Source organism: Heloderma suspectum, chromosome 2 (genome assembly GCF_057233095.1).
Source record: "Heloderma suspectum isolate Gila_16-S chromosome 2, 16-S_ref, whole genome shotgun sequence".
NCBI classification, from domain to species: Eukaryota; Metazoa; Chordata; class Lepidosauria; order Squamata; family Helodermatidae; genus Heloderma; species Heloderma suspectum.
The window spans coordinates 287846171-287869768 of record NC_139459.1 but is presented as its reverse complement, the minus strand read 5'-3'; the positions used below and the strand labels follow the sequence as shown (position 1 = coordinate 287869768).

The 23598-nt window shown below is 45.1% G+C and overlaps 1 protein-coding gene across 4 annotated transcripts in view; it reads left to right on the top strand.

Annotated features, from left to right (window-relative positions):
• LOC146354789 (inter-alpha-trypsin inhibitor heavy chain H4-like) overlaps positions 1-23161 on the top strand; it is a 65221-nt gene extending 42060 nt beyond the window's left edge. For 2 of the 4 annotated variants that reach the window (XM_084839783.1, XM_084839782.1), the window contains 9 exons: positions 822-860; positions 2521-2595; positions 4851-4880; positions 8319-8357; positions 9489-9596; positions 16266-16437; positions 18089-18243; positions 20251-20350; positions 22676-23161. In XM_084839783.1, the coding sequence (XP_084695909.1) occupies positions 822-860; positions 2521-2595; positions 4851-4880; positions 8319-8357; positions 9489-9596; positions 16266-16437; positions 18089-18243; positions 20251-20350; positions 22676-22751 (794 nt within the window). In that variant the 3' untranslated portion in view covers positions 22752-23161. Of the gene's footprint in view, positions 1-821; positions 861-2520; positions 2596-4850; positions 4881-8318; positions 8358-9488; positions 9597-16265; positions 16438-17641; positions 17719-18088; positions 18244-20250; positions 20351-22675 lie in introns of all 4 variants that reach the window. The other 2 variants (XR_014788503.1, XR_014788504.1) reach the window with 2 other exon arrangements.
• Positions 23162-23598: the final 437 nt, after the last annotated feature.

Below are 23598 nucleotides of genomic sequence, written 5' to 3'. Positions count from 1 at the left end.
ATGCTCAAACTGGGTGATTCGATACTCACGCAGCCAGACCTAAGTTAAATTGCCCTGTGGCCTGGGGCTGCCCTCATTCCCGGGAAATCTAAGGCGTTGTTTCACTCTGAAGTAAGTTCATGCCTTGGGCCCAAATGTTCATGTTTTCTCACTTGGGACTGGGATTGAAGGTTCTCTTTGATGAAAATGACCAATATTTTCAGCACTGTAAGTTGCCACCCTACCTGCTGGGCATTCTGAGACTTGTATAGTGGCAAAAGACACTCTACCATGGTCTGGGAGCGCCCCCCACCACTGCCTTCCCTTGGTTTCTGGACCCTGTGACAGGGGAAGAGAAAAGAGGAGGACTTCTGTATGACCACAGTGATCACAGTCCTACCCTCATCTGGCTACCAGCAGGGTAGCCCTGCTGGCTACCAGCAGGGCTAACCTTGGCCCTGCTTGCAAGCATTCAAATGCTGGTGACACTCTCATATACCGTGAGTGCGTTCGCATGTCACGCTAGGTATCCTGCCAATCCAGTGCCCACGTACTTCAAGAGGAAGCAGAAGGGTGGATCTGTGCCGCAGGACGGCAGTAAAAGTAGTTGTGTACAGAACGTGGCCATCTTGGCTCCAGGGCATGCTCTGAAGGCACTTGAGGCAGCCCCCTTGCTGAAGCTGAGCACGTCTGGGCCTGGTCGGTGCTTGGAGGGGAGACGGCCTGGGAACCACCTGTAGCCACCTTGAGCTCCAGAGTGGAAGAAAGGTGGGATATAAACGTCATGCATACATACATATTGGACCTGGGGCCTTACCATGTTTGTTCTGTAATTCTGGTAGATTCTGCATCATTTCTTCAGACTGCAGTTGCTGCCCCAGGTAAAAGTACCTCCAGGCGTTCGCTTCATTTATTCTAGTTGCCTGTTAGGCTCGTAGGCTGGAAGGGAATCGTTTCTATTGCTCTGTAGTTGTTGCAGTGGATGTTCTGCCTCCTAATTTCTGTTTCCTTTCTCTGCTTGTGCAACAAATTTTTCCTTGCTCCTCTTTGCCTGCATTTCTCAATAGCATAACCTTGATAGTAGGGATGTTGTGGGTGTCTGAGAGGGGGGTGGACTCCCCCCCCCGCTCTGCTTTCTGGACTCTAGTCCGTGGAGTCGGGCAAGAGCAGCAGTCCCCAATCCCTTGCCGAGCCCCCATTGGCAGCTCGTTCTTTTTATGTGAAGGAGATTTTTATGAAAATGGTGGCCGTAAAGGGGCCATTTATGCAAAATTGCAGGTGTAAATGGCCCCTTTACGTAAAAAGAACAAGCCACCATTTCCTCAAAATGGCAGCTCGGTGAGGGAGCGGGAAGCCGCACACCACCCGCTGGGCACCCACGGACTGGCCGGCAGCTCCTGGGGCAAACTGGGTTGGGCAGCTGGTGGGGGTCTGCCAAGCAGTGTGCGAGGCGGTCCTGGGTGAGTTCGCCCATCCCTACTAGGGATGTACGAAAGTCACTTACCTGGTCTCGCAGCTTGCTTCGCGGTGGGGGAGAGGCGCTTTGCTTCTCCCCCCGAAGTTCAGGCCGGGGGGGGAGGCTTCCCGCCTCGCCCAGCCGAAATTCAGGCCAGGGAGAAGCGCCCCGTCTCCCTGGCCGCGAACTTCAAAAGAAAAAAAGAAGAAGAAAAAAAAGCCCCGTGATAGGCTACGTAACGATTTACGTAGCCTATCACGGCTAGATCTGCAAAGTCAGCCGTGATAGGCTACGTTAATCGTCACGTAGCCTATCATGGGTGACTTTGAAAAAAAAAAAAAAGTGCGTTCGCAAATGGCGGCCCCCATAGGGAGCCGCCATTTGCGTTCCTTATTTGGTCCCTGTAGTCTATGTAAAGATTTACGTAGACTACGGCAAAAATAAGGGCAACGCTATTTGCGTTGCCCTTATTTTCGCCGAAGGGGCCGCGATGGCTTAGTGGTTAAGACGCTGAACTGCAGACTGGAAGGTCAGCAGTTCGAGACCCGAGTGCTGCGTGACGGAGCGAGCTATCGTCTTCAGTCCCAGCTCCTGCCAACCTAGCAGTTCGAAAGCAAGAAATTGCAAGTAGATAAATAGGCACCGCCTCGGCGGGAAAGGTAACAGCGTTCCGTGCACCTCGGTGTTCAGTCATGCCGGCCACATGACCACGGAAGCGTCTTCGGGCAGCGCTGGCTCTTCGGCTTAAAAACGGGGATTAGCACCGCACCCTAGAGTCGGACACGACTGGTTGGGGACACCTTTACCTTCACCTTTTTATTTTCGCCGTAGTCTACGTAAATCTTTACGTAGACTACAGGGACAAAATAAGGAACGCGAATGGCGGCTCCCTATGGGGGCCGCCATTAGTGTACGCGCTTTTTGTTTTTGTTTTTAAGTCACCCGTGATAGGCTACGTGACGATTAACATAGCCTATCACGGCTGACTTTGCAAATCTAGCCGTGATAGGCTACGTTAATCGTTATGTAGCCTATCACAGAGGCGTTTTTTTGTGTTTTTTTTACTTTTCTTGTAATGGCGGCAGCGGCAGCCCCCGCCCCTGATGAAGACCTGCCAAACCGCCACCGGGACCCGCCGCCGGGAGCGACATTCCTGAAAGGTAAGTCCCATCCCGGGGGGGTGGCGGGGGGTGGCGGAGAATTTCTCCCTGAACCTTCAGAGGACCGAATGCGTTGGCACTCGGCTCCCCGAAGTTTCGGGGAGAAATTCTCCCCCATCCCTAGTTGCAACAGAACGTTTTGCTGAACTCCATGTATCCTTTGTGTTCCAAATATGTTATGTTATTTCTATGCTGCCTTTCAGCCAAGAGGCCCCCAAAGCAGCTCACAAAAATATACAAATACAATACTCAAACAATATGCTAAATACAAGTTTAAAGCAGAAATATCACAACTATTTAAAACAAAAACTCTGGAATTTATTTATTTATATCTAAAAACATTTGTATTCTTTTCAATCAAACAAAATAATAACAACAACAACAACAATAATAACAACATGAGCAGTCTTCTGCTTCCAAAACTTTGGATCTAGCCCACTTTTTTAGAAGATATATACCTGAGATGTTTTTAAGTATAAACCTAAAATGGTGTAAACAATTAATTCCTTGTTCAGTTAAAAAATCTATATCCCAGTCTTCCACCATAAGCTCTTCAAGGCCTTTGATATTTGTTTGTTAAATTAAAAACATTAATAACTTCTCCTTCAGATGCATCTGCATTTTTGTATGACAGTAAGTGAATGCATGAATAGCTGGTTAATCCATTAAATCAATCAATTAAATTAATCAATTAAAGAAACTTTTGATAGACTCCAAACATAGCCCAATTAATTAGAATGCTGATTTCTTTAAGAACAGGGTTGTTTTTTTAAGTGTACTCATAAAACCTGCAGCTGGCCAGCACCATCTTGAAGGAAGCATGTGTCCTTTTCCCTCACACACAGGAAGGAATGCTGTGTCCAAGGATTAAACTAGATGAGACAATGGAGATGTATGAATATGCATATGTGATTTTTTTTTTCTAATAAGGCAAGAACGCAATTTCAAGGGAGACTTTCCTTGGAGAAAATGGGGGACTCTCCTCCTGTACCACAGTCTCACTCAGATTAGTCCACACACAGCCCTCATGCCCCATCAATGCGGCTGTTTGAAAAAGTTTAAAGAGACCAGAGAGCTATTGCCACATCTCCATAACCTCATTGAGCTTGGACCTGAGATGATGCCTCCTTCAACACATGTAGGTGTCATCCAAAACAGATGTAAATATATTTTTTGCTTCAGAGCTAGTGGGTTGAATCCAGATTCAGTCATACTTTGACTAGACCCATTGAAACCAATGGGACTTAGGTTAGTCATAAAAACATAAGAAGAGCCATGCTGGATCAGACAAAAAGTCTATCTAGTCCAGCATTGTTTTCCTACACTGACAAACCAGATGGCCAAGGGAAGTCCAGAAGCAGGACCTGAGTGCAGTAGCACCCCCTCTACTTAGGCATGCTTCCAGACACAGGGCTGCTAATGCTACCAACCAGAAAACATCTATTTCATCTTTGTTAATGGGAAGAAAAATAGACGAAAGAAGTGGCAGGAAAACACGGAGGGGCTACAAATGAAAGGCGACGTCATCTGGACTCCTGCAAAATTCTGGGGACAATGCGATAAAAGCCTTGTCTGGAAATACCCTGGCATCCAGAGGCACACTGCCCCTGATTCTGGAGGTAATATGTAGTCATCAGGTAGTCATTGATAGCCTTCTCCTCCATGAATTTGTCCAATCCCCCTTTAAAGCCATCCAAATGGGAGGCCATCACTGCATCTCACAGTACTGAATTCCATAGTTTAACTATGCGCTGTGTGAAGAAGGAAGGAGGAATCTCCCACCAAACAGCTTCTTGGGATGACCCTGGGTTCTAGTATTATGAGAGAGGGAGAAAAATGTCTCCCTATCCACATTCTCCATTCCATGCATAATTTTATACACCTCTATCATATCCTTCCTTAATTGCCTTTTTTCTAAGCTAAAGAGTCCTGAACATTGAAACTTTCTTCACAGGAGAGTTGCTCTAGCATTTGGTCATTTTGTTTGCCCTTTTCTGCACGTTTTCCAGCTCTACAACATCTTTTATGAAGTCCGGTGACCAGAATTGCATACAGTATTCTTAGTGTGATTGCACCAGAACGTTGTATCTCAATCCAAAATTTACCTTTGAAAATATATTCTGTTTTATGTCCAGTTAGGAAGGGGGAACAATTTAGTTTTCTTCTAAAATCAAAATATTTCAAACCATACTCAGTTTTCACCCTGATGCTTGCTTTATCAGAAAACTTACAAAAATTAACAACTTCCTTTTCAGTGTCATACTACTCAGACCTTGTTTATGAAGGTAAGTAAAATGCATAAATGCTCATTTTTAAGGAGCTTCATATTTGGGCAGAGCAATCCCATATTCACCTTATACTGTGTGTGTGTGTGTGTGTGTGAGAGAGAGAGAGAGAGAGAGAGAGAGAGAGAGATGCCCCTGCTCTGCCACCAAAACAACTGCCATATCCAAAGTATGCTCAGCTTAGAAGGGGAGGGGAAAATATACAGGACCAGAAGATTCAAAACTGGCGTGAAAATGACAGCCATGCCCCCAGCACCCCTTGAAACATGGCCAGTGCACTGCACACTCTACCAGCAACAGCCAGGAGGGTAGTAGGAAAGGGAACAGATGTATTTCCTTATGGATGAACATCAATGTGATAAGAAGCCAGCTATTTAAGCTGCTGCCTTCCTTGGTCTCCTGCATTGTGTATGTCATCCTCTGGCTCCCAGAGCCCAGCAACATGGGCGCCATTGCCAAGTGCCTCTTTCCCAGACGTTCTTTGTGGCAATCCATCCCCACACTGTAGGCCACTGGACATCATACGCCCTGGGTATTTCAAGGCGTACTGCTCTTGGCAGCGGGAAGCACTTGTTCGGAGTGTGTACCAGCAATGACATCCACATGCCACACACACACACACACACACACACAGAGGGAGCGGGCACAGTTGGACATCACAGTGCCCCCACGCCATCAGCCCCAACAGGCATGGCCAGCAGTGCCTCCGGTACTGCTAGACCCCAGGCAATGCTACGCTACAGGCAGGGGTCTGAATCCTCCTATGCTCATCACAAGCACCACCTGGGAGCACAGCACACCACAGGGAGGAAGGACAGCCCATCCAACACAGCACACCGCCAGCTCCCTGGCAGGAGCCCTGCAGAGAGGGCGCATCACCTTCTTGGGACAAGGATTCAAGGGCCACCAAGGGGGGGAAATGCTCTTTTGAAGTCAAGCCTCACCAGGGGGAAGAGAGGGACACCCCCCCACACACACACACACTCATCTTTTGACATGCCTGGAAAAAAGAGTGTGTCAGAGGCAAACGAGCAGGACATCCCAGGGATGCTTCGAGAGGGAGGGCTCTTAATGCTAACCATCAGAAGGCCTTGGCAGCTATTCTGCCCTTTCTTACGCAACGGATTTTCCACTGGATGAAAAAAGATGAAAGTAGTGGGAAAACATGGGAGAGTTACGAGTGGAAAATGACAACATCTGGACAACCCCCCCCCCCAATAAAAGCCCATGACGGTGCCATAAAAGCCTCCTCTGGAAGCATCCCTGGACATGAGTCCACATTGCAAACACCACAAAGCAGCCCCCGGCCACTCAACCAGAGCAGCGGACAGCAATCAGATGCCTCATGGGGCACCCCAACCCAGGGGCTGCAGCAGAAGCTCTAACCTGGTGGAACAACTTCTCGTTTTTTACAGGCTGGAAGTCCTTGGTTAACATCCAGGGTGCAACCTCACCCTAGGGAGGGGGGGCTCCTCACACCTGAGCCAATGAGCAGAAGCAGTGTATGGACCAATAGCCTGGCTCCGGCCTGGGACAACCAGCCCTTCAGGCCAGCCCTCCCGCTGGCAAGCCTCGGGATCACCCCCCTCCCCCGTGTCCCTTGGTGGACTAGCCCTGCCCAGGAGCAGCCCAGCAGGCCCAAAGCCTTCCCTCCTCCTCCTGACTGCCTCGTACCGCCTGGCAGGAGCACCCCTCCCACTTATGCAACCCAGGATGCTTCCCCCATGCCCAGTGGTGCTGTGGTCAATGGGGAAGTGGAGGTGCCCGTCATGAGAGTCCCCATAGCTACGCGCCCAAGGAGGGCCCAAAATTCCAGGCAGCTGTGTGGATCCATGTCAACAATCCAGATCTAGGAGCAGGCCTTTAGTGAAGCGAATGGGTCTTAACTGCCTATTCAAGACCAAGCCACCCCCAAACACTTTCCATTGCAACAAGGAGCAATATATTGCTATCGGGAAAATTCATACAATGAGGATTGCAGCTAAGCTCAGATGGATGGTGAGGGGAGCTGAGGTCAGTGTTCCTGCGAATTAAAAAGTCGGGGGGCACATCCCGACAAGCCCTGGCTCTATACCACTGCTGCCCCCTCATAGCTCAGGGAACTTGAGTGAAGGGGGGGCCACTTCCCTGAGCCCATCAAGCTTGCTGTCCTGCTTTCAGAGTCCCATCTTAAGGCCCCATACTAGGGTGGGGAAAAGGATCTCTGTCTACTACCACCTAGCAACAAAGACACAACACAGGTGGCAATGTCACAGTCTTTACTGATCAGCATTCAAGATGGAGGAGAACCCGAAAGGGAAAGTCCTCTGTGTGAGGCTGCCAACCGGTCAGTCCCACAGGGCTCCTTTGGCACCAGCTCCATGCTAGGGAGACCGTCACCTGTTGCATAACTGTCTGTCATGGAGCTTGCAAGGGTTCAGGAGCCCGCCTGGATCAAGTAGGTTCACAACCCCATGGAGAATGAGCCAGTGACATTCTGGTATGGGGATGGATCCTCTACCTGTGCGAGGGAAGCCTGTAGGGAGTAAAGGAAGACAGAGAGAAAAGAATGAGCAAAATCCAGAAGCTGGAGCCAGTAATCCCTGGACCTGGATGCCTGCAGGTGTTCGTGAGGTGATGAGAAAAAGAGAGAAAAACATGTAGTGCCACCCGGTTCTCAGCCAGTGCACATGGCTCAGCCTCCCCTCTCCCTGGAATTCAGGGGGTACAGTTGCTATTTGTTCTGCGCCATGCATCCAGGCTCTGTTCCTGCAAGGCCAAAGTGTTCACGAGGCTTTGGCTGGCAGTGGCAATGGCTGTTTCAAGTTGGTGGGTTGCACTTTATAGAATCAGACCCCCTGCTTTATAAATAAACTTTTATTTAAACAAGAGGCTTCTCTACAGAGCTCTCCGAGGCTGTGGCCTCTCTCTTCTCAAGCCAGAAGCAGTGGGTGTCGCCCTTCACTATTTCCTCATTCTTCCCAGGAAGCACAACCCGTTCAGGCTGAACCCAGTAGCTCCTTCATATAGGTACAACGGTTGGAGAAGAACGCCTGGCCTTTGCCGACAGAGAGCTTGCCTGCATGTGGACAGGGGCGTGTGGGAGACCTGGGGGCGGGAGTGAAGAGTGTTACAGCAATACGGTTCAGACAAGACACTTGAGCAGCGGGCAATGAGTTGCCATGGCTGGACAGATCACACGAGCCCCAGTAGTCCTCCACATGCCACAAAATTCTGTCACTGGGTTCAGTTGTGGGGGGACATTTTTTTCACCTCGAGTTACAGAATGTCTGAATCTATCCCTTGGTTTTACATTAAAAAGATATTGGAACCTTTCTTGTAATTTTGCATTGCCTGGGACATCATGTGAATTAATATCATGTGCTTGCCTCTTATGAGGGGAAATAGTAATATTTCTCTATTTTAGGAAATGCTTCTAAATATTTTCTACATTTTTAGATGTTTCTTTCTCCCCATTAACAATGGCAAAACCTCTCGGTAAGCAATACAGTCAGTTCTCTATTAATGTTATAGTTACAGATAACTAACATGATGAGGTAAAACATGCAAGACGATCTGAAGACAGCACACTAGTCTTGCCTGAGCCAATACGTCTTAGGAAGGCCCATACAACTGAATGACTAAACTGAATATGATTTTCTGTTTCCCCCACAAGGATTCAAGTGATACAGCACAGCATTTTGGCACTGCTTTGCAAGTGTGGATCATATATTAATCTGCCACTGTGGAAGTTTAATGCATTAACCTTATGCAGTTGTCTGTACATTTCTACCCTATTTTCTACAATCCCAGACCTCTATGTCTGTCTAATATGTCATCTGTATGATCATCTTTTTCCACCACTGAACTAGAACTGTGCGCAAATGCCATCTGAAAATCCTCAAAACTCTTTTGTGGGTTGCAAACTTGGGTGGGGACCATCTCGCTGAATGTCTCCAACTGTTTATCAGGCTCACCACTCGCAGTGGCAGCGGCACAGCCTCTGTCTTTTTTTCCTAGGGTGTGTTTTTTTTTTCTCTTTCTGCCACTGCAACAACTATTGGGCTACCTGGTCACCATTTTACATCCTCCACTCCACAGTGTCCCAGAGTTAGCATCATTCCGGGGCAGTGTGGGAGAGAAATTGGCAGCCACTGCCCCCTTCCCTCCAAAACGCTGAAAAATATTTGGAGAAAATTATTCAGTGTGGCATTCTTTTTCTAAGCGAGAAAAAGAAAAATCTCAGAGATGTTCTTAGGAAAATGTCTTCTGAGAAATTTTGGCTCAATTCTACAAATATCGTGCAGAGTCAAAAACTCCTTGTTCTATCTCAGTCTTTCTCCTTTCCCCCGTCATTGATAACCAGCCACTATTTTATGGCCTCAACAATAAAACCATAGTAGGGAATACTCAGCCCTGAGATCTGAAATGCCAGTAAGATTCAGGCCTGGCATTATTTGAACAAAATTTGAGGAATAAAACCTGACTGACACAATACTGATTTGTATAGTTCAAGTAAATGTTATTTAAACGTCACTGGCCATGAGAATCCCTGAATGCTATTGGAACTGGTTCATTTATGACATAAAGTTGTTTTCTGATTAAAGTATAATTTCTTTTTTACTCTAGCTATTCCACATTTCATCCTACAATTGCCCTATGAAAATGATACTATTTGTTTAAATATCAACAGCTCTATGGAAATCCCTATAAACCTCATAACCGATCCAGACAAAGGTATGTACTACAGTGTTGTAAATTGACCCTGTTAACTGGGTAGGGACTTTTGGATAAGCCATTTTGAGTTACCATAAAAATTGCCATATATTTCTTTTTAACATTATACTAATAATTTAAGATGTGATCCAGAAGACAGGAGAAGTGTGCTACATGAGACTTTGGGGTTAACACTGAATTCTTGCAGTTCTTTTAGCTTCTAGACCTCATGGATGCATTGAAATGTGATGACAAAATTAATTCTCCCAAAAGTTAACCTATGTTGGAAAAGATGGACTCCAGGTCACAGTCTTCAAGATTCTCCATATGTAGGAAGCCGCCTTATACCAAGTCAGATCACTGGTCCATGGAGAGATGTATGAAAATTTATTTCAATTCATTTTAGACCAGAATTTACCCAGTTTGCACCTCCAAAATGTGAACACGGACTCAAACATAATCTGTGATTTGCAGATGTGTATTCAGTAAGGTGTACATTTGAAAAGTGTGCATGAAAAAGTGCGTACTCTTAAAAAATGTGCACAACAATGCATACCTTTAGAAAAATGCACATTGAAATATGCACACATTTCTGTGCAAACAAACCAAAACACCTTAGTCTGATACAGACATGAGCTAGGATGAACTTTGAGGTGGAAATCGGGGAACCTGGATTTCAGAAACCATAGAATCATAGAATCATAGAATAGTAGGGTTGGAAGGGGCCTACAAGGCCATCGAGTCCAACCCCCTGCTCAATGCAGGAATCCAGCTCAGAGCATCCCTGACAGATGGCTGTCCAGCCTCGTCTTGAACGCCTCCAGTGTGGGAGAGCCCACCACCTCCCTAGGTAATTGGTTCCATTGTCGTATTGCTCTAACAGTCAGGACGTTTTTCCTGATGTTCAGCCGGAAACTGGCTTCCTGTAACTTGAGCCCATTATTCCGTGTCCTGCACTCTGGGATGATCAAGAAGAGATCCTGGCCTTCTTCTCTGACAACCTTTCAAGTACTTGAAGAGTGCTATCGTATCTCCCCTCAGTCTTCTCTTCTCAAGGCTAAACATGCCCAGTTCTTTCAGTCTCTCTTCATACAGCTTTGTTTCCAGTCCTCTGATCACCTTTGTTGCCCTCCTCTGCATCCTTCTTAAAGTGTGGTGCCCAGAACTGGACACAGTACTCCAGATGAGGCCTAACCAGTGCTGAGTAGAGGGGAACTAGTACTTTTCGGGATTTGGAAGCTATGCTTCTATTCATGCAGCCCAAAAGAGCATTTGTCTTTTTTGCAGCCACATCACACTGTTGGCTCATAATCAGCTTGCGATCGACAACAATTCCAAGATCCTTCTCGCTTGTAGAGTTGTTGAGCCATGTTTCCCCCATCTTGTAACTGTGCCTTTGGTTTCTTTTTCCTAGGTGCAGACCTTGGCATTTATCCCTATTAAATGTCATTCTGTTGTTTTCTGCCCAGCGCTCCAGTCTATCCAGATCACTTTGAATTTTGTTTCTGTCTTCCAAAGTATTAGCTATCCCGCCCAATTTTTTGTCATCTGCAAATTTGATCAGCATTCCCTGCACCTCCTCCTCCAAGTCATTAATAAAAATGTTGAAGAGCACTGGGCCCAGGACTGAGCCCTGCGGTACCCCACTCGTTACCTCTCCCCAGTTTGAGAAGGTCCCATTGATAAGCACTCTTTGAGTCCGATTCTGTAGCCAACTGTGGATCCACCAGATCGTTGTTTCATCTAGCCCACTTTGAGCTAGTTTGCTCATCAGGAGATCATGGGGCACTTTGTCGAAAGCTTTGCTGAAGTTGAGGTATATGATGTCTACAGCATTCCCACGGTCCACAAGGGAGATTACTTGATCAAAAAATGAGATCAGATTTGTCTGACAGGACTTGTTTTTGACAAATCCATGTTGGCGTCGAGTAATCACTGCATTGTTTTCAAGGTGCTTACAAATGGATTGCTTTATCATCTGCTCCAGAATTTCCCCAGGGATTGATGTCAGACTGGCTGGTCTGTAGTTCCCAGGTTCCTCCTTTTTACCCTTTTTGAAGATAGGGACAACATTAGCCTTCCTCCAGTCATCTGGCACTTCCCCCGTCCTCCATGATTTCTCAAAGAGAATAGACAGCGGTTCTGAGAGTTCTTCTGCCAGTTCCTTTATTACTCTAGGATGCAGTTCATCTCGCCCTGGAGATTTGAACTCATTCAAAGTAATTAGATGTTCCTTGACCGTATGCCTATCGATTTCAAGCTGCAATCCTGCCCCTTCAGCCTGCACTTCACCTTTGCCAGGAGGGTCATAGACCCTTTTTTGGGAGAAAACTGAGCCAAAGTAGGAATTGAGCACCTCTGGCTTTTCTTTGTCATGTGTTATCATTTTGCCATCCTTATTTAATAGCTGAACAACTATTTCTTTCCTCTGCCTTTTGCTATGCACGTAGCTGAAGAAAGCCTTTTTGTTGTTTTTAGCATCCCTCACTAGCCTCAGCTCGTTCTCAGCTTTAGCCTTCCTGATGCCATCCCTGCAATTCTGTGCTACCTGCCTGTACTCTTCCTTTGTTACTTGGCCTTCTTTCCACTTCCTATATGTGTCCTTTTTTGTTTTCAGGTCATCCCTAAGCTTTTTGTGAAGCCACATTGGCTTCTTCTGTTGTCTTCCACCTTTTCTTGTTGTTGGAATTGTTTGTGATTGTGCCTTAAGAATTTCCTTTTTAAAAGGCTCCCACCCATCTTGGACTCCTTTTCTTGTTAGCGTCGCTTGCCATGGGACCTTACTGATCATTGTTCTGAGTTTATTAAAATCAGCTTTCCTAAAATCCAGGGTACGCGTTTGACTACCCTCGGCTTTTGCTTCCCTTAGAACCAAGAACTCAAGTGCAACATGGTCGCTTTCCCCCAGAGTTCCTGTAGCTGCTACCTTATCCACTAAGTCATCTCTGTTGGTTAGGATCAAGTCAAGGATAGCCGATCCTCTAGTTCCTTCCTCTACTTTCTGTAGGAGGAAGTTATCCGCCACACAAGTCAGGAATTTCCTGGAGGGGCCATGTTTTGCAGAATTTGTCTCCCAACAAATATCGGGGAAATTGAAGTCCCCCATTACTACTACATCATGCTTCCTTAAAACATTGGCTATTTGCTTTTCAAAAGTTTCATCCTCATCTTCTCCTTGGTTGGGTGGCCGGTAGTAGACTCCGACCACCAGGTTCCTTTTATTCTTTGCTCCATTTATTTTGATCCAGATGCTCTCGATGGGGCTACCAAGCTCATCTTCCTGTATTTCTGTGCAGAGATATGTATTTTTCACATACAGTGCAACCCCATCTCCCTTTCTGTTCCTCCTGTTCTTTTTGAACAAGTTATATCCTTCAATGGCTGTATTCCAGTCATGAGAGTCATCCCACCAAGTCTCAGATACCTATCAAGTCATAATTTCCCTCCTGTATTAAGAGTTCAAGTTCGGAGAATGGGTTTCCATTCTTATGACATCTGGCTCAGCAGGCAGCACATCCCACCCAGCCAGCCTCTTTTTCAGATTAAACCAGACTAACAGCTGGCTGGTTGCTCTTTTGAAGGTCAGGAAGGACATTTTTCATGCTGTCCTGATGGGATGGGCTTAGACATGTTTTTCATCTTCCTTGGGAATCATCTAAGCCTTTTTCCCCTGGGACTTGGGGCAGCGAGGGGGGGGTGTTGCTGGCTGCAGCCCATGAGCCACACTTTTTGCACTTCTATCCTAAGAGATATGTAAAGTGCAGATATATGTTTAAGAATCATCATGACCTAGGGGGGATGGGTGGAGTCAAGGCCCTTTGATCATAAATGTGTGCACCAGCAGTTGGCATTCCCATTGGTGGAGGCAGCACTTTGAAGTGGGGGTGAGGTTTCTTGTGAGTTGAGAACACAATTTGGATTGCTTCACCTGAGATCTTTCATGTATATGATGAGGTTTGGAAGAACCAGGAAGGTGTTTGTGGTGGGCATCTAAAATGGCACACACCTTCCCCTTCCATGACTGTGCATACACATGCTATGCAAATGCACAAAGAAAAAATTAAAAATATGTGCAGACTAACAACCACAGTTTTTTTAAACAACAACAATGTATACACACACATACACACACTTCATGGGATGCTCCCACTGGAGGAAGTAGGGGAGGCAATGTTCAGCTATTTCCCCTTCCTGCAACCCCTGTGCCCCTGAAAAGCTACTCTACTTGCAAAAGTGGTACTCTGTATCCAACATCTATATACCTATCCATATATACAGAGAAACAGGGAGAGAGAGAGAGAGAGAAGCAACCTGCTTAATCCTGACAATTTCCAGAGGGTAGCTGTGTTAGTCTATCGCAGCAAAAACAACAGATATTTTTGTGGCACATTAAAGGCTAACAAATTTATTATGGCACAAGCTTTTGTCACATCTGATGAAATGCGCCATAGTCCATGCCATGGGCCTTGTTAGGAAAGGGCTCATCTGGGCATGGCTCCGGATCTTCTGAGCTGTGCTCCGGATCTTTACAGCAGCCCCAATTGCCATCGTATTATTTATTATTATTTATTCATTTCTATACCGGCTAATAGCTGAAACTCTCTGGCTGGTTTACAAAAATTCATAAGATCAAAAAATACAGCATAACAGTAGAGCATAAAATACAGCATAAAAATTTAAATATACAACATTTCAAACAATTTAGGGCATAATCCTATCCAGATAGACAGCCGCCTCCAAACTCGAACCTATCCAACCAGGGCAGAGGAAGCACAGAAGGGGTTGTCTAGCCGTGGGAGGGTGGAGCAGGGGAGGAGGCTGCCATATGACACATTAGATGTGTCGTACAGACATTTCCGCCCTCCCCGCTCCAGAATGCCCCCAGACATGCCCCTTTCTGGCCGCTCCGCGGACTCCACTTGCAAGCATGGAGGACAGGGCTGTTCCACACTGCCTCAGAGGCAGCGCAAAAGTGGGGGAAGATCGGTTCCCAGAAAACAAGATATCCTATCGCCATCTAGCTGCTGTCTAGCAGCCATAGGATTGCTCCCCCTGACAGCTTAAATCAGTTTCAATACTAGACCTGTTTAGATGACTGGTCCCATCATATGCCAGTAAATGCCTAGGAGGAAAGGACAGTCTTAACCTGGCACCAAAAAGATGACACTATTGGTGCCAGGCAGGCCTCAGTGGGGAGCTCATTCCACAGTTGGGGGGGCACTACTGAGAAGGCCCTCTCCCTTGTTGCCACCCTCCAAGCCTTCCTCGGAGGAGGCACTTGGAGGAAGATCCCAGATGTTGTTCATAGTGTCCAGGGAGATTCGGGTTGGGAGAGGTGTACTGCCAAGTATTACGGTCCCGAGCCATGTAAGGCTTTATAGGTTAAAACCAGCACCTTAAATCAGGCTCAGAAACATACAAGCAGCTAATGCAGGTGGGCCAGAATTGGTCTTATCTGCTCAGATCTTCTGGTCCCAGTTATTAATCTGGTCGCTGCATTTTGCACAAGCTGCAGCTTCTGAACAGTTTTCAAGGGCAGCCCCACATAGAGTACACTGCAGTAATCTAATTTGGAGATTACCAGAGCATAGATTACTGAAACCAGGTTATCCCTCCAGATAGGGGCATAGCTGGGCCACCAGACAAAGCTGATAGGTGGCACTCCGAGCCATGAAGGCCATCTGAGCCTCAAGTGATAGAGATGGGTCCAGGAAAACCCTCCAAGCTATGAACTTGCTCTTTCAAGGGGAGTGCAACCCCATCCAGAACAGGTTGAGCACCCTCCATCCAGTCAGAAGAACCACCCAGTAACAGCATCTCAGTCTTGTCTGGACTGAGCTTCAGTTTATTAGTCCTCATCCAGCCCATTGTTGCAGCCAGTCACATCCACATCCTCACCTGAAGAAGATAAAAAGGAGAAACAGAGCTGTGTGTCATCAGCATACTGATGGCAATGCAGTCCAAAACTCTGGATGACCCCACTCAGTGGTTTCATGTAGATGTTAAATAGCATGGGGGACAAAACTAACCCCTGAGGAAACCCATGCTGGAGAACCCACGGAACTGAACAATATTCCCCAAGCACCACCTTCTGGAGCTGACCATCCAAGTAGGAGAGAAACCACTGCAATGCAGTGCCTCCCACTCCCAGCTCAGACAGTCGTCCCAGAAGGATACCATGGTTGATGGTATCGAAAGCCACCAAGAGATCCAGGATTATCAACAGGCTCTTTAGAGCTTCCCCATCTTTAGAGCTGCCCCAATTGCCATCATATGCCTTAATACAAGCCTGCTTTCTCCCTCTGAACTCAGTAGCCTTGCAGTTACTAACAGACATTAGGACTCACTCCCTTCGCAGATTAATAGGGAGTGCAGCATGAAGGCATCAGCCTTGTAAACTAGAGGGAAGACTGGCACCTTCCATTCCATAGTCTTCTCATTATTTTCATAGTCCAGAGTCCAAAATCGTCTAACATCACCACTGCCACTGGCTTTCTCGGAATGTCCCTGACTCTGAAGAGTCCTGCCCAGGCAGTCGCTACTGGGCAATTGCACTTGTGCCCCCCATGCAAGCTTATGCCAAAGTAAATTTGTTAGTCTCTAAGGTATGACAAGACTCTTTGTTGGTTCTGCTTCATCCTGCTTCATGGTATGCCTTCCTCTGGTGGTATGTTTCTTTTTTCTAATCAGGGATCGGAGCGACTGGCAAGCTCGGACAAAACGGAAAATTTGTGCAGTTTGAAATAGTCTTTCAGAAGCTTGATATGCGAATCAATACATCAAAGGAAGAAATTGTGGTGAAGTGCAGGAATGATACAATGTTGCTCTCATGGATGACAGCTGTATCTCTCACTGTTCGTGGGTAAATAGAATGCTGTTCTTCAAGCCTGTCGCCAACAGAAAGAGCTTTTCTACATGAGGGATTTATTGTTCACTCATGATTCCTTACTCATGGTTGTTTGTGAGATCTTTACACAATGTCATGATCCTCCAGTTTCATTTCTGTTTTTTAAGAGCAGTTCCCCCCCAAGGGGGTTTAGTGGGGAAAATGGGGTATTATTTCTGAAAGCAAAAGAAAAGGTATTTTCCTACTTATGCATTTACATGATTCTGCTGTAACACAGCACCACCTAGAAGTTACAAAGCAGAAAAGCAGGAAAGGAAAAGCTCTTTGTGCAGAGCTTGGATCTCAATTCTGCAATGAAACCATAAGCAAATTCAGCAATTAACAGCCTGATGTAGAAAAGCTCAAAATCTCTTTTTTATACTCTCAGTCTTTCTGGATTCAAATACATTTTGCAAGGCACAAAATACAAATCGTATTTATGAAGCATACAAACTAAAGGCAGCATATGACGTTTCATCTACCATTACTGTTCACTAAAATAATATAGCATTATCCAGTCAAATGTAATTACTTCTGGGTTCCATTGATTTAAGGGGATTTAAAGGGAGAGAGTTAAACATACGTTCAAATTTCCCATTGAAGTCAGCTGGACTAAAAGTTTTTAAATTTGGCTGGATCAACCCTTATGTGTAAAGATGAACATTTAGGACATTTAAAACTTACATTCCCACCCACATCACAGCTTTTCCCTTCAAATAGTTTTCTAAATATTAGATCATTCATTTCCTTTATTCATTCATTTATTTCATTTCTATACTGCCCAATAGCCAAAGCTCCTTGGGTGGTTCACAAAACTTACAACTCAAAATACAACATAACAAAAACACAATATTGTATTGGCCCTAGGAGTGTAGCCAAGTCATTTGTAGTGTTAGAGGAGCCTAGAGATCCACAATGCTTGCTTAAGTTCATTATTGGTGCAATTCCCTTGCTAGTAAGCCTCTGAGCATGTGAAGATGAGTCAAAAGGCTGATAACAGCCTTCTCAGCACATCCCTTACTAATGAGTAGAAAGCCTTATCAGGCCGTGCCTGAGAATGCAGGTGGCTATGCTGAGAACCAAGTGCTGTTGGTCTATGCTGGGAATGGACGCTAGGGGTGCTTTCTGCTGCTATGCTGCCCCATGGCTAACATTGTATAAAACCCATTCGACCCAACAGCTCGGGTTTCAGAGAAGCTGTCTGATCCAACCATTGGGTACACCTGTGTGCTGTAAGTTACCCAATAAAGTCTCCTTGTAAGTAAACCTTTGAGTCTGATTTATCACTACCTTGGCACCTCTAAATTGAGAGGTCAACGCCCACGGCCAGGGCAACAGAAATACAAAATCTTTAATGTACCTAATTTAAAAACAATTTAAAACAGCAAAAAAATCATTTACATATGATTTTTTTAAAGTCTTACTGTAAATTGAACTAGATATGTTTTAGTGAAATACAGCAACAGCCAAATAGAGAGTGCCAAATTAAAATTCTATTTTGTGGCCATAAATAAAAGATATTTAATATTGCCTGAAATTATACTAATCACAACCAAACATAATGTCACAACAGTATGCTAAACATTTTTTAAGAAATGTTGAAATAACAGCATCAGTTTCTTCTTAGATTGAAGGTTTTTGTTGAAAAGGAAAAGAGCCTATCGCTATTAGGACCAGACAACATCACATTCAAAATTTCCTATGTGAAGTTACCTGAATATTTCCTTGGATTATACTTTGTGGGTGGTGAGAATTTTTCCGACAAAGTCACTGGACCTCTTGGTATGTATGAAATAGTGTTGATATGATTCTTCATAGAGACAAAAGATTGGATCCAGATTTGCTCATATTCAGGGAAGACCCACTGAAATTAATGGGCCTTAAGCTTGTCATGACTAGCTTAAGTCCTATTAATTTCAGTGGGTCTGCTCTACATATGACTAAATCTGAATACAACCCAAAATTCATGGTCATCTGTCCTACTCATAACCATTCCCATCCTGAATTTATTCCCCCATTTCTGGATGCAAAGAAGGCAAGGCCAGGTAGGGCAACCTATCCACACATCTAGCACCTTCCAACTACTTCCTGGAATGCACACTTAATAATAAGTATGAATAACTTACTACTTCTCTTAGAGAGCAATCCTGTGTCCCTGGAGAGCATCCCAGAGACCAAAAGATTCTTTGGGGGTCCTCCCTTCTCTGGCCATAGACGCTGATATGGCCTTGGATGGGGGACTCAAGAAACTGATCCCTCCCCCCCACACACACACACCATAGAAAGAACTGCAGTGCCTGCATCATGAGGTAGCAAAAGTGGCCTTGGAGAGGCCTGCAAGGGAGAACCTTGGAGAGGTCTGCAAGGGAGAACTGCAGTGGGTGGGTGGGGGAGGAGAGAGGAGAGGCCAGTGCACCTCCACTAGATGCACTCCAAGGCTAGAGCAGGGAAGAACCACAGGAGGGCAGAGAGGCGAGAATTGTCTCCACTCCTCATATCCTGCCAGCAGCAGCTTGGCAGGGCACTGGACACTCAGAAACCTCCAAGGTTGGAGGTTTCCATCCAACAAGGGCACAACCCATAGTATTTTGCCCTTAACATACTACACTTCCACTTGTCTAACGCTTAGGAAATTCAGCACTCAAACAAATTACAGAGACAGACTGATGCCCCACTTAGCGACTGTTTCTAGAAGGCTACAAGGAGGCCATGTCTGAGTAAAATTGAGAGGAATCAGGGGAAAGCCAGTGTGGTGTAGTGGTTAGAGTGCTGGACTGGGACTTAGGAGATCCAGGTTCTAGTCCCCACTTGGCCATAAAGTTCAATGGGTGACTTTGGGCCAGTCCTGGACTCTCAGCCTAACCTACCTCACAAGCTAACATTGTGAGGATAAAATGGAGAGGAGGAGGGACCATGTAAGCCACCTTGAGTTCCTCCCAAGAGGAAAAAAGGTGGGATATAAATGTAATCATAAAATAATAATAATAATAATAATAATAATAATAATAATAATAATAATTGTAGTAATAAAGACCCCTAGGGGTCCCCAGAGGATGCTTTTACTGCAAAATTGCACTGCTTCATTCACTGAATTTTACAGAGGGTCCAGATGATCATGGGCTCCTTCACACAGAGCTTTTATCCCGCTATTGAGATTGGTTAGTCATAGAAGTTTGCGGGTCCTTTAGATGATGTTGGCAACCTCCAGGGTGTCTCCTGCACTAAATGACCTTTATTCCATTTTTTAAATGATCGGAGATAACAAACTATCAAATTATAGCATTTGAGTTCCGCTTGAGTTCCCTCCTTAAAAAGGAAAAGCCTCAATAAGCGGAGCTAGACAACAGCGCCATCTAGCGGCTGTATAATCAAACATATGGAAGACTCAGATAAGGGGGGAAAGGAGGGGGAAATGTGGGGAAGCGGAGGGGGAAAGGAAGCATGTGTAAAGGGAGTCCATCGTGATCCTGCCTTTAAAACGGAAGCAGAAGGCCCCGTTTTAAACGTGGGATTTTAGGCTGGTGTAGAGATGCTCAATGTCCTCCATTTGTAGCCCTCTGGTGCTTTCCCACCACTTCTTCCATCTTTCTTGTTTCCTTTGTGGAAAATCCATTAAGGAATAAAAGACAGAATAGCTGCAGAAAGCCTTTTGATCATTAACACTGAGAGCCCTCCATTTAGAAGCCCCCCTAGAGAGGCCAAAGTTTGCCTTTAGATTGTAGCAGCAACACATCACTTCAGCGTCAGGAAATGTCATGTCACTCCTGTCTCTCTTCTGAAATTTCTTAGGTCAGTTTTACTTCAATACGCATGTCGACAGAAGCCTTGGCCAAAGCCCCAGTTCAAGGAAAACAGTCGTTGTGCAAGGACAACAGCATCATGCCACCGGGTGAGAGGCACCAAAGATATCTTTCCGTATAGATTCTCCTGCCTTTTATATACATGCATGAAAATTATTTGAATGCCTCAGTTTAATCTTCTGTTCTCTAAGCTAAAATACCTACCCAGGTCTTTCAGACTCTCCCTTTACCATGCATCCAAGAATGTTTATATGAATGGAGGCTTTGAAAGATATTTTCTTGTAAACTGGATGATATTTTTGCCAGTAAATAATCTCATCTTGGATTATTTTCAAATGTAGGTTGAGGATCTGAGGGTGGGGTGCGTGTCATGTATTCCTAGTGCTTTCCTTCTTTTTACTCTCCAAATTGCTAGGTGCTTCCTGTGAATTTTAGTGTCTAATTAAGGACCCTTCCAGGCACTGTATTTTACAGGCAATCAGTCCTTGCAATCAGTGCACTGGCACCGTTAAAGTGGCTGGTTCCCTCTGTTCATTTCAGCTTGTTCAGATGGGCCTGCAGGATCAGTGTGGTGGAATAATTCCCACTGCATCAAAAGAATCCTACTCAATAGTGTCATTATTTAGACCAACTTGTGGCCCTCCAGATGTTTTGGCCTAGAGATCCCATCAGCCCTAGACAGCATGGCCAATGATGAGGGACGGTGGGAGTTGTAGGCCAAAACATCTGGCGGGCCACAAGTTGACCACCCCTGATTTTGACACTCATGGAACCGGAAGTACAGTAGAGATAAGCAGACTCTGGAGATCTATTTTCCTTCTCTTCCTTTAGTTTACACTTTACTCTTTGTTCAGACAAATCAAAGGCAGAGGCAGGTTAAGAAAATATGGGATAAGTATGCAAACAAGACTTTTATTGTTTTGCTTTATTCTAAACAGTACACGTGCCTTTTCACTAAATGGTGCTGAGTAAAACAGAACATAATTATGCAATTCATCAGTGTAATCCAAATTCACAATACCCCATAGGCAGCGTGTTCTCACCAACCACCAGCCTTTCTAGCCATCGTCCTTGCTCTCACATTGGGAACCTCTAAGTGGTGAATCAGGAAGAACTATTACAGTGGTGATCTACATTCTGGCTAGACTATATTGGAACAGTTTCTAGGACACTATTTTTAAAAAAAAAAAAATAAAGAAAGGGTAAAAGGAAGCCCAGTGTTGTTGATCTCTGTGAGCTCACTAGCTGGAGTGAGTATAATCTAATGGCATGAGCTAAGAGTCCCCAAGTCAAATCTTAGCTCAGCCACGTGCTCACTGCTCACTGAGTGGTTTATAGCAGAAGTGGGCAGACTTCAGGCTTGTCAGATCTACTTTGGTCTTTTACCAGAACCCCCAGATTCACCAACCAGATGTAAGTCACATGTAAGAGACATACACTTAGCATGAAAGAAAATCCCACCTCCGAGCACATTCTGAGCCTAGGATTTGATTTTTAGTACCAGAACTGAACAGAGCTAACAGTCCCTTCACACAGGCATCCTGGCTACTCCAAGCATTTCAGCAGCTTAATTTAGGTGGTGGGGGAAGGGGGGAAATAATTCTGTTGTTGCTATTGTTCAAGAATCAGGAGTCAGAACCCTAGCAATATACTGCAGATCACCCAGAGATCATCCATTTCAGCAGCCTAATTTAGGTGTGATGGGGAATGGTTTTGTTGCTGATATTGTTAAACAATTGGGAGTTAGAAGGGGATCATAATATCTTGTGTGAGGCTACAGAGATAATATGCATACACTTAGGAGAATATTAAATCATATATCCATTGCATGAACATTTACATATGCATACACACACAACTAGCTTGGAGAAAAGCACAGTTAAATACAAATATTTGGGAACGAGATGTAGTGATGGCCACCAGTTTGGATGGCTTCAAAAGGGGATTGGACAAATTCCTGGAGGAGAAGGCTACCATTGGCTACTAGTCCTGATGGCTATATGCTACCTCCAGTATCAGAGGCAGCATGCCCAAATACCAGTTGCTGGAGAACATGGGTGGGAGAGTGCTTTTGTACTCATGTCTTGCTCGTTGGTTTCCTGTGGGCAGCTGGTCCTGGTTGGCCACTGTGTGAACAGAATGCTGGACTAGATGGACCCCTGGACTGATCCATCAGGGCTCTTCTTATGTTCTTACCCTGCATTCAGGTAGACTTTCTTTCCCTTGGGGGTAGGGCAAGGGCCATGAATAGGGATTATGGGAACTGTAGTCTAACACATCTGGAGGGCACCAGGTTGGGGAAGGCTGCTGTAGATGGATGTAAGCCTAAGATATCATCAGACTGGAGTATGAAAGATTTGCTCTTATGGTGTCTTTCTCTCCCCCCACCCATCCCCACTTTTCTGCCTTTTCAGACAAGACTGGAAGGATTATAGGGTAGAGGCAACTGATGAAAATGTTTTCTGCTGGAAGGTGGATATAACTGTCTGAAAAGCAATACTTCTTGGCAGCAAAAACCTTGCAGTGTAAATTATCTGCCTATGTCTTGTTTGGTTTTATTTTAGCATTGGTTTTTATTGTTTAAATATTGTTGAAAGAAGAATTTAAAATCTGAGGTTTCCTAAAATACTTAAAATTAGCCAGATAAATTTGAAAGCAAGTTCTTTGCTCGCTTGAAAACACTGACAAGGATAAAAGGCTCTATCTATTCTCTGCCTAATATGAGGCATGGCTGGTAAAAAGATTTTTAAAATCACTTTTCTTTCACAAAAGGCTGGATCCTAAAAGACATTTGTGCAGAAAATGTCCTATTGGCTGTTAAGGCCATAAATCAAAAGCAGCTGTGTTGATGATGCTGATAATAATCTGGCTGGATTGGAATAAATTTGTGAATATTGATTCAGTCTCAGTGTGGTTAATTATATCTCACAATATTCCACGTTTCTCATTGTGCAATTCCAGACATGTCCACTGAAAAGTAAGGCCCATTGCATTCCATTGGACTTACTCTCAGGTAAGTGTGTATGGGACTGTAGCCTTCAAGTGCTATGTCTACTGGGAAGTAAGTCCTACAGAGTTCAATGGGGTGTACTCCATTGTATTGGATTGCAGCCTTAGATTTGCAGCTGGGACAGTAAAGACAGCAGTTCTCATACAGTCTTGTAGAAGTGAATGGATCTGGACTGAAGGCTGTCATTCTCGGTTTAATGGATTGCATAAATATGTTTTGGAATTCTGACCATGGTTAAGGCATGGTGTGATATAGCCAAAGACACTGGATCCTTAACAGAAAAGAATACAATGTCATTCTTAGGGTAAGGGAATTCCTGTGAAAATT